This window comes from Saccoglossus kowalevskii, chromosome 12 (assembly GCF_978046115.1).
Source record: "Saccoglossus kowalevskii chromosome 12, keSacKowa6.1, whole genome shotgun sequence".
Lineage (NCBI taxonomy): Eukaryota > Metazoa > Hemichordata > Enteropneusta > Harrimaniidae > Saccoglossus > Saccoglossus kowalevskii.
This window is the reverse complement of record NC_140652.1, coordinates 35,735,754-35,747,798: the sequence shown is the minus strand read 5'-3', so window position 1 is coordinate 35,747,798 and position 12,045 is coordinate 35,735,754. Positions and strand designations below refer to the sequence as shown.

The 12,045-nt window shown below is 34.3% G+C and overlaps 1 protein-coding gene across 4 annotated transcripts in view; it reads right to left on the bottom strand.

The window, feature by feature from the left end:
• LOC100370432 (acetyl-CoA carboxylase-like) overlaps nt 1–12,045 on the bottom strand; it is a 111,417-nt gene that overhangs the window by 77,417 nt on the left and 21,955 nt on the right. For all 4 annotated transcript variants that reach the window (XM_085506621.1, XM_085506618.1, XM_085506620.1 and 1 more), the window contains exons 4-12: nt 11,221–11,362; nt 9,883–10,021; nt 8,857–9,048; nt 7,997–8,205; nt 7,184–7,347; nt 6,335–6,491; nt 5,161–5,331; nt 2,071–2,162; nt 476–545 (exon numbers count right to left, since the gene is read on the bottom strand). In XM_085506621.1, coding sequence (XP_085362747.1) covers nt 476–545; nt 2,071–2,162; nt 5,161–5,331; nt 6,335–6,491; nt 7,184–7,347; nt 7,997–8,205; nt 8,857–9,048; nt 9,883–10,021; nt 11,221–11,362 — 1,336 coding nt within the window. The remainder of the gene's footprint in view (nt 1–475; nt 546–2,070; nt 2,163–5,160; nt 5,332–6,334; nt 6,492–7,183; nt 7,348–7,996; nt 8,206–8,856; nt 9,049–9,882; nt 10,022–11,220; nt 11,363–12,045) is intronic.

Sequence of the window (12,045 nt, the reverse complement as noted above, 5' to 3'; positions counted from 1 at the left end):
AATTTAGGATATAATTTATGGTACCATATATAGGGAGTAGGTTCCTATTATAGATGCATGTATATATCCACCAAAATTACATTTTGAAAATTTGTTGTTTTCATTTCTCATCAATATCACTGTATAGCTAGTGGCTGTGCAGTAGTGTTGAGATGATCAGGGAAGAACAGATCTTGACTATTTATGAAAAAAAAAGAATGTTGAGGACTCTAGCAAATAATTATGCTACACATACTTATTGGTAAGTGGAGGATAACAGAGCAAAAGTTTTGAAAAAAAAAGTTAATGTTAATATTACAATGTAACTAAACATTAATTATACTCTCCAATTTTGTGAAACATGTAATAATACAGTACACATGAAACACAACCACAAGATATTTATACAGATAGATAATTCCCAGCAACTTTGCAGCATACCACTTTAGTTTTACAGTTGCTGTAACTGAAGACATGATCAATAAAAGAAACCTACCTCATCAGGATTTTCACTGGTAATCCTACAAGCTATAACATGACCTCGTGGCTGTGGTTGTAAATTTGGACTGCAAGAAATAATGATTAGGTATGTAAACCAATCACGAAACACTACATGCATCACTAAGGTATGTAAACCAATCACAAAACACTACATGCATCACTAAGGTATGTAAACCAATCACAAAACACTACATGCATCACTAAGGTATGTAAACCAATCACAAAACACTACATGCATCACTAAGGTATGTAAACCAATCACAAAACACTACATGCATCACTAAGGTATGTAAACCAATCACAAAACACTACATGCATCACTAAGGTATGTAAACCAATCACAAAACACTACATGCATCACTAAGGTATGTAAACCAATCACAAAACACTACATGCATCACTAAGGTATGTAAACCAATCACAAAACACTACATGCATCACTAAGGTATGTAAACCAATCACAAAACACTACATGCATCACTAAGGTATGTAAACCAATCACAAAACACTACATGCATCACTAAGGTATGTAAACCAATCACAAAACACTACATGCATCACTAAGGTATGTAAACCAATCACAAAACACTACATGCATCACTAAGGTATGTAAACCAATCACAAAACACTACATGCATCACTAAGGTATGTAAACCAATCACAAAACACTACATGCATCACTAAGGTATGTAAACCAATCACAAAACACTACATGCATCACTAAGGTATGTAAACCAATCACAAAACACTACATGCATCACTAAGGTATGTAAACCAATCACAAAACACTACATGCATCACTAAGGTATGTAAACCAATCACAAAACACTACATGCATCACTAAGGTATGTAAACCAATCACAAAACACTACATGCATCACTAAGGTATGTAAACCAATCACAAAACACTACATGCATCACTAAGGTATGTAAACCAATCACAAAACACTACATGCATCACTAAGGTATGTAAACCAATCACAAAACACTACATGCATCACTAAGGTATGTAAACCAATCACAAAACACTACATGCATCACTAAGGTATGTAATGGTGATAACACAATTTTTTTTTTTATGTTTTAACAATAATATGAGGTTATTACAAGGATACTGCAAAGGACCCTTGTAATAACCTTATTATTATACATCTTTTCCTCTCATGGATACATCGCATGGAAATGTTGAAATCCAAAAAGTTTAGAACAGAATCAGCGTACTTCTTTGTGTGGAGTCCAGTAAAACCCTTGTGGCAGCCATGTTTGTTTTTTATTAGAGGACACTTGTGCGTGTAATCATTCTATATTCGGAATTCATGTTTCCTAATATGGTAGGATGAAAATACCTAGTGCAATATCGCAAAATTACGGCACGCTGTAACTTATGGCATTACTGTGAGAGTGTATAATAATAATTAATACATAACTTATTCATCCCATATCACCAAGTATATTTTGAGTGTGAAAACAAGTTTAAATTATCTAGAAACTACCTCATTTTGTTTTTATTTTTCGGTAGCCTGCTGACATGAACCCATAATAATGTAAGTATGACAAGATAACATATAATCTTATAAAAACTCTACTTACTCATTAAAATTAATGGGTGAATCTTCATAAGAATGTTCTCCATACAGAATACGTATATCCTTTATACGATGTAATGGAATGCCCATCGCAATCTATAAAACAAAAGTTGACTACAGTTAAACCTGAATTGAACCTGAATCAAAAGTCATGAACTGATCACATGACCTGAACTGTTCACATGAACTGAACTGATCACATGACCTGAGCTAATCACATGACCTGAGCTAATCACATGACCTGAGCGAATCACATGACCTGTGCTAATCACATGACCTGTACTAATCACATGACCTGCGCTAATCACATGACCTGTGCATGTTTGACACCTAATAATTAGGAATTTTAGTTTAAACAGCTTTCACATACAGTACAGTTCTCGCGGAAGCTTTGGCTTCACTTCAGCTTCACCTTCGCTTCAGCATCGCATCATTATGGCATTGTTATGGCTTCAGCATCGCTTCAATGTCGCGACATTAAAAAGTTAGGCGAATATCGCTTCGCTTCATTGTGGCCTCATTATGGCGACAATGTGGCATCAGCATCGCTTCATCAAACAAAGAAGTACTGTACTCATTTCCCCCAAACCTCTTGACCGCTTCCGCTTTTGACCGATCAATTTCCGTTTCATTTTCGACCGTGCAACAATTCGGACTACTAAAAATTTTCTGGTTTTCATAGATCACGGTTACTAGTTTAGTAACCGTGCATAGATGTTGAACAACCGTCAAAAGTTCAAATACTTTTTGTTTTAACTATCTATAATTATATGCACGCAATCTGACCTTTTGACCTAGATTTGGATGGGATTGAATATTTTATTTTAGACAATATTCCAACGTGACTCACTGCTACAAAATGTATTCAACAGAAGTACAACATGGTTGTCTGGGTTTCTTTTCCTGATTGTGTTGAGTTTACGATTTGTATAATTATTGTTGTTTCCCCCCAAGCAGAAGACAAGCCGAAGGACCATGAAGCTAAATAGAATTCCCACGCATGGACGTGGACTGAGTGAAAGAAAATATTTCTAAGGCTAAAATAAAAATGGCCTACTATTACACATCTTTGTGTATTTGTCAATTTTGTATATATTTGGTATGACTGAATGATCGTAAATACCTAGAATAATCTCGTCTTTCGTTAATAATTTCATTTGTTTGAAATGTCTACCGACCGTAATTTGTTTCCCCAAACGGTCCCGACGTCCGTCATTCAACACAATCAGCATTTATTTATCGCAATTCATGGGGATCATGTCCCGTAATTTGCGGGCTGTAAAACCAAATAATTAAACAAGTACTATTTATTGTATTTTTGTTTTACCTCGCGAAACTACAACAGAGCGTAGAGTTGTCGCGGTTAAATAGTCGCCTTGAAATCGATGGAACTTCAACTACTAGTATCCATTTCTCACCTTGAAATAAAAAAATCGAAGAGCATCGGGGGATATATTATTAACCAGTCTTACGAATCGCTAGCTTTATTTTATTCGAATTTATACAATTCACGAGTTTTTGACATTTGTTGGCAACTTCCGCGCTAAAATGGTTGAAAATGTGGGTGTGGTTTTCTCGCAAAGTCCTGTTGATAATACGGACTAATATGGTTCTGTGACCCAGGTCGTGCTCCGATCAGGTGACTCTCAGCCAATCAATGATGTTGTAACAAAACATATTTAACGCAAATTGAAGGGTCGTCGTACCATCCAATCTCCATCGTCGATTCACAAAGTTTTTTTGTGTGCTGTGACAGGCTTTGCAATTATTCACTGGAAAACATCGGTATATTTTGACAAACGGGTGGGATTTTACCTCAGTTCAAAAAAAAGAAAAAACAAAACAAACAGGGCTGAGATACAAATCAGTTTTGCAAGTTGGGAAATAAGGTAAACCAGACTGGGGTCGATGATTTTCAGTATCGAAAGACTTCCGTTTGAATCATGATTTTCAAATTGTTCATCGGCTGGTGACCAAATATTTACGGCCACACTAAATGGACACGTTTTTTTTTTCTGAAGCCCAATAAATTATTCCTGCATGTCAAGCGCTATTCGATTTTTTACAGGGCATGGCTCGTTTTCATTCGAAAATATGTTTGTGAGAATAATTTTAAAGTACGTATAGATCGAGCTCAGATCACTGATCGTGACTTAATTTTGAGAATTGGTTGTCAAATTTTACCAGACCGACGCCACCACAACCATCCAATCATATGTTGGAAATGTACGCACTTGTTTTGGAACTTTGTATCAAGATGACTGGCGACGACGCCGACGCACCCGGCGGCGTACGTGTGTGTTGCATGTTTTAGTAGTCCGGGCATGGGGTCGGACTCGGCTAAAACTAAACGAAACACAGAAAAATACCACCGAAATGAGGAATCTGAATCTGCTCTTCTAGCAGCAAATAAAATGAGCGAAAAAAGGTAAATTTTATAACAAGAACAGTTTCACTTCGTATACAGCAAATTGTGTTGTATCAGAACGACGATTGCATCGTGTGATTTGAATTTATCACGATTTTCCTTCCAGTCAATATGAAACTCGTCACCTTGCCGATTGTAATGTACTTCGCAAAGTTTTTGGTGCCCAATACTCGAAACACTAAAATAATTAAACAAGATATCTTTTTAAAATGTCATTTTACTCTTGATCATATTATTTTATTCGCCTTGAATTTCAAATCGATTACATATCGAACTTCTGTACATGTTTTTGTCTACTGCCCTTCTGCGTGCAAATAATGAGGTCATACTCATGTCACAATACTTTGAAGCTGATGCCATGTTGATGCCATGAGACTGCGAAGCTGAGGCCACGATGATGCCACAAAATAGCGAGGCGAACACAGCTTCAATTTTCAATGACGCGAAGCTGATGCCACAATGATGCGATGCTGAGGCGACAATGAAGCCATGCGTAGGCGACAATGATGCCACAAAAGCCAAAGCTTCCGCGAGAACTGTACTGTACCATTTGCGGGATGTAAATAGTACAGTGACAATACTATCATGGTGCATGTAGTTATTGAGTTAATACCCTGCACTGACTTGGGACCTATCCCCCCTACAGTACTTATAGTATGTTCTCACCTGTACTTGACATGCTGGCAAATTCACATCCGCAACCATTTCTGTACAGGGGTGTTCAACTTGAAGACGAGGGTTGAGTTCCAAAAAGTAGAATCCTTCAGCTTCACTGTACAGGTATTCTACCGTTCCTGCACTAATGTATCCAACCATCTTTGCCAGTTTTACTGCAGCCTACAAAACATAGTCAAACTATTGTAACCTTACCCAAAACAAATATAGCCAAACATTAGTGACCATCTTTATATATACCCATAATACATCATTGCACAATTTTAATGTAATTCACATTAAGTATTAAATTTGAAGATAGGAATATTAATATTATTCTCATCTTTAAATATTTAAATATAAACTGCCTTTTTTGTCAAATTTTTCTTTTAACAAATTAATCCACATACAAATAAATTCTATTAGTATAAAGGTCAATCACAAAAAATCTCTATTTTTCGCATCATTTCCTGACACCTAAATTAGAGTCTAATTCAGGTTTTTCATAGTCACTGATGCCTATTCAAGAATACAATATTTATTATTGTGGCTAGTGTGAATAGGTAAACTTCATTTTGACAATAAGCCATCAACATTGTAAAATATGTTAAATTCTTCTCCAATTGTCAGCTTATCTTTAGAAAACTACTACAGTTTTCCCACCAAAATCAATGCCAAAAGATCATACTACAACATTGGTAAATTTTTTCAGTGTTGCTGAATTGTCACTAACATATTCAAATGAGATATGATAATTTGAACTCCATCCAACATTCTGATTGGTTAATTAGCAACTTGACCTATTAGGGTCAAAGAACACTGTTTTGTGTCAAATTGTGTATGGAAAAAACATGGCGGATATCGTATCACATTGTGCATTTTCCTTTTGATAACAATCCAATTTATTTTTTGTGTGTTACTATAATAATTACTGAGTAATAGCCTCAATATATAGGTTATATAAAGGTTGATTAAAGATTAATTTTAAAGATAAACAGTATGTATCAATGTATGATTTGAGTTTGGTTGCAGAATATTACCATGGAAACAAAACAAACTGACAATCATTTTGGAAGAAAGAACACAGCACTCATGTGTGACTCATAAAATACCAGATACAAGCTTATTTTATCAGACTGCATGTCAGTGCAGCCTAAGAATAGGTTTCTATTATTGTAATACTCACCTGTTCCATTTCTCGGAATATTTCAGCATCTGCCACTGTCACTGGCGCTTCTTCCATAATTTTTTGATGTCGTCTTTGTATTGAGCAATCACGACCAAATAAGGAAACAGCATTGCCATATTTGTCAGCTAATACCTGTACCTCAAGATGACGAGCACTGAAAAATAAGAAAACTTGAATTAAAGCATGGTGCAAGCTGAAAACAAGTTTTGGAAATTGAGATTCTAAATGTCTACGTCATAGTGCTCTTACATGTGTTTGGTTAACAAGACATTCAAAAAGCGTAAACACAAAGAGGATTCATGGTCACTAAATTACACACAATAAAACTAAAATATTTTACTTCTGATACTATATAGTTCACTATTTCCATTTATTACAAGACCTCTGTCCCATAAACAAAGTGAAACCAAGCAAAAGTACAATAAAAACTAAGTAAATTATAATCACAAAGGACAATCAATTGTTGATGCTTGATGCTTGAAAGCTATATACACAAACTGAAATTGCATTCAATAACTGTTTTATCTGTTCTGCCAATACAAACATAGTGTCTTACATATAATACAACTCAAAAGTTGTGAGCAATTCACATGTATGTGTAGGTTATGATTTAAATTTAAGCAACAGGGTTAGTTTGAAATGTAGGTAGTTATTTGTACACTAATAGCAGGCAGTTACCCCCCCCCCCTCCCTCTCAATGAGTTTAACATTGCAAATATTGCTTAAACATTGTCAACAAACATACCTATCAACCTCTCAGATGCTATATATGAAAATTACTCTTCAAAATCAGTTTTTAATTATGTATTAATAATGCATGAAAGTTAAAATTGAGTCATTTTATACCTTTTTGCTAATTTCATAATGAATATTGGTGATCCTGGAATTTCTGATTGCACTTGTCTGAAAGCATTAGCGAAATCCTCTTGGTTTTCCACTTTACGTATTCCTTTACCACCACCACCCTCAGATGCTTTGATCATCACCGGAAAACCGATTTGTTGAGCCGACTGAAAAAACCATAACAATATAAATTAGTCAAAGTGTGAATGATATGCATGATGATATAAAAATTTATAAAATGACGTGCATCTAACAGATCTCAAAGAAATAATGATATGCAAATTTATGCAAATGATGTGTATCTTATTCCAAATTTTATTGGTTTAAGACATAAAGGCAGTGCAGTGATCTTATCAACTGACACATAATGCAGTCCAGTGCTGCCTAACAAGTTACATTTAATTTCATGAGATTTGTGCTTGCAACCATTGCTTGTGTTCAGGAATGGGATTCAATTTCTGTCACGTGAACACTTTTGCTGTGTTCGATATAAAACAAAGGAAAATGTTCAAAAGTAATGTAAATTCATGTACGATGCACATTTGCAAAAAGGAAGATGTCCATATCCCATTTAAACACATTCATAACACTGTTGTACAAAAGAAGAATGAATTGTATCATTTTCCCTGTTAGATGTATAATATTATTTGCTAATCCACTTTTGAACATGATTGATTGTCAAATCAATGTTGATATACAAATAAATATGAATCCTATTTAATTTTTGGTTCATTTGTTATGCAAATTCATGAGGTTACCATAATTACACCGATAAATGAATGAAAAAATATATTTTGACATAGTACACATAGATACCTGAAGTCCTTCTTCTATGCTGTTAACACACCCCTTTTTATAGAGATCATCTGGCACTGTCACTATCTCTTTATTTTCAATGTCGTTTTCATCCCATTTAATTTTCAAATCACTTCCACTCCATGGTAACGTTGGAATACCCGCACTCTGTGCCACTATGGATGAGGCTATCTTGTCTCCTAGCGCCCACATGGCCTTCTCTGGTGGACCTTTATTTTAAAAATACACTACGTTATTCTCTATGTATGGTATAATCATAAAACACATTATGAGTATGCCATGTATATATGGTCATACTAGGAGGTTATTACGAGGATACCTCAAAGTATGTATGAAGACAGTAGAGAAAGATTATCGAACGATGACAATGGTGTATTATCTGAGTGCATACTTTGAGGTATTATTATACATCTTTTCTTTCCAAGGATACATCATGGGAATGTCAAAATCCAAAAAGTTTAGAACAGAATCAACGAACTTCCTTGTGTGGAGTTCTGTCAAATCCTGGTGGCATCCATGTTTGTTTTTATTATTGGAGGACGCTTACGCGCGTAATCATTCCATGTTTGGAATTTGCATTTCCTTACATGTTAGGATGAAAATACCCTGTAAAATACTGCAAAAGTACGGCACACTGTCACTTATGACGTTACGGTGACAGATGTATAATAATAGTATATAATATGCCACTGTTCATCTATTATATCAAAGACTTGAATTAAATTATTTTATTTTCTATATATGTTTTTCATGTACATTAGTATAATTATATTGTGCCATTTTATTTTTAGTTGTTTGTATCAAAGTATAAAGAAAATAAAAAATAAGTAAACTATAGAGTAAATAAAATTAAGTTTTACCAATAAAGACAATATTATTTCTGTGTAACAGTTCTGGTAATTTTGGGAACTCGGATGCATGTCCCCATCCTGCCCAGACCGCCTCCACACTTAGTCTCTTAGCAACGTCAACAATCAGATCTACGTTAGCATAGTTGTTATTATTTGTACCACCCGGTACAGGCACATACTGATCAGCCATTCGAATATATTCTGTGGAAGAAGAAAAAAAAGTTTTACAAGAAGTCTTTTTTTGGATTTGGTTTTGTACAGACTGAATTAATGAAGAGAAAACTAGTCATACTGTGAAAGCAATGACATGGAAAACTAGTATACAGGACTGACATGTAAAACACTACACCAACTTATCAACTTCACTTAATGGCAATAAATAAAACTTGGATGTATAGAAAGACTATTTCGACCAAATATTACGGCATATTTGAGTCACAATAAAAAACAAAACAATTTCAGCAGTTTATCGTTGATGGCGCTGTTGTGAAGATACAAGTGAGAGTGGATTCTGCATGTTATAATCCTTAAAATGTACATGTACATTTTTCGTTTGTATGAAGATCCTTTTGAATAAAACTGTGCTTTATATTATAACTGTACCAATATTGCAAAGTGTCATTAACAAAATCCAAAAATTTGAGAATTCTACCATAACCCTCAAGACAGCTGTGTTTGAAAGAGAAATCAGTGCCAGGTGGCTATGTGGACTGCATTATAGCACACAGATTGGCAAAAGATTGGTTTCATAATTTATTTCAAAATTTGGTCAAACAATCTTGAGAAAAGCCAAATTTCAAATATTGATTTTATTTTAATCACGTAAACAAATCACACAAATAATCACATTAGAACTAAGCAATCTTAATGTTGATGAAACATTGACGGTACTTAAAAAAGTGCTCATGTCGTCTGACCATTTACAACTGTAAAAAAAAATATTGTATTCTTTAACAGTTACATCGACCTGTCTGTGCACTTTGTGGTTTCCTCAAAAACATTATTACCCCCCCCCTCCAGATAGTAATAATTTACCTGCATTGGCGTTGAGATCCTCAGGAGTCACCATGGCAACAAACTGGATTGCTCGCTCATTCCGGAATATTTCGTAAGCCCATCTACGAATTGAACGCATACACTTGACAGCAGCAATGCCATTATTAGCAATTAGAATCTAGAATATAGAAATGAATCTCAGTTTTATTTTTAACAAAACAATAGATTTCATACATGTACCTCGTTAGTATACAAGTTTATAAATCATCGAAAACACGAATGGGAGACAGCGTACAGTTGATCAGGTACGTTTGATGTACGATTGGCGTACAATTGACTTACAATTGAAATACTTTTACACAAATGTTTATACAATGTATATAGGAATTTTTGTGTATGACAATAGGGGTCAACCTATTTTCATAGTTATAAATAGTCCCAGTCTTGCTCACATTGGAAGACACATTGACTCAAACAAATGTTAATAGCTATAGAAACGCATAAATATATTTAAAAGAACATATAATAAAATATATACCGGTAGTCTCAAATTATCACCACTCTTTAAAGCAAAAAATCTTTGAAACAAGGACGATGCTTTTATACTATGAAAGTATTTATATCCTTGATTTCCATGGAAAATACTAAATTGATTCCTATTTTTCCACATAAATGTCCTGTAAAATTGGCTGAAATTCCTATATATCAACATTCATATGAATTATAGGTATTTCAACAGGAGTATCACAAACAGAGAGATGTCAGTTCAAATATTGAATTTAAATTTCTGACTATCAAGTCATTTATGTGGAGTATCAAGACAGAATCCCTGTTTTGAACCCTATTTTGTTGTTGGAATATTTGACACTATGAGATTCCTATGTGACAGCCTGAGATGCAAGCTTTCCAGGATTGACCTAGGGTAACATTGCTGATTTCACTTGGTTTACAATTGACCTAACTGCTACATAAGATTATCACCCATAAGTCTTTGTATATAGCTATTGTATATAGCTAGCTGCATTCTGAGACAAGCAACTTCCTTCTGACGCTACAAATCGATCTTTGATGGGCTAGATTTAGTTTGACCACTAAATCTAGCCAAAATACTTTTTGACAACTAAATCTAGCCCATCAAAGATTATATATAATATCACATTATCAAGTGTGGGATGTCATCTTCTAAGTAAAATAGTCAATGAGTAAGTTTGCTAACTTGGTGAGACTTTAGAGATGAAACAAACATATATGTACCAATAGCATATAGCATATATCAATAGCATATCTTAACTTTGTAACCATGTACAAGTTATACATTAAAAAAAAATATTGCATACACATCTATGTTTGTGTTTATATTGGATAAACGATACATACCTTGTTGATGACAGTATCACCACCAAACTTTCGTACAAATTCCTCAGGTGTAGCGATGATAAAATCTTTCAATGAATCTTTGCGTTTAAGGTGTTTAGGACAACCATCAGTTCGCACAAGACTCATGCCAGACATCGAGTGTCTATGTAAACATGCACAAAACAACACCATCAAGATTTATTTTGTAACATACAAGAGAACAAAATTGAATTCCCAGTAACTTGAATACAATGATAGTGCAACATTAAAAATTGCAGAATTCAAAGTTTTTAGGGGTTTTGAAGTGCATGGAAATAATCTAATAGCAGAGTTATTTCTGCCAATCTGTGCCTTGTTATTTAGAGTCACTGAAATATGGCATGAATGAGATAGTTAGCTTTAAAGAGCGGCAGTCGCCAAGCCACGTCCCGTTCGATATGGGACTTATAGCAACGTATACAACGCGTGTAAAATACATTGTTTATTTACATGAAATTCGAACACGCGCTGCGCGACGACCACCGCACTTTAAGGTTATTAGTTATGGTTTATTCTACATGCAAATGACCTCTTTGACACCCTTTTCCCATGATGCAATGTGAATGAAAACATTCCAAAACCGCACACTTTCATATTCACTATACTGAGATTTTACATGTGTTCTTAGCACATTTAGAAAATATTCTAGTAGACATCTGCACTTTCTGTTATTAAGTCTTACATTTCACAATTATAATAATAATTTTACTTTGAAATTAGTATTTTATTAATAACATTTTATTGTTGTCAACCAATATAAATTGTATTTCAAAAGATGAAATGAATAAATTAGTAATATTCAATATA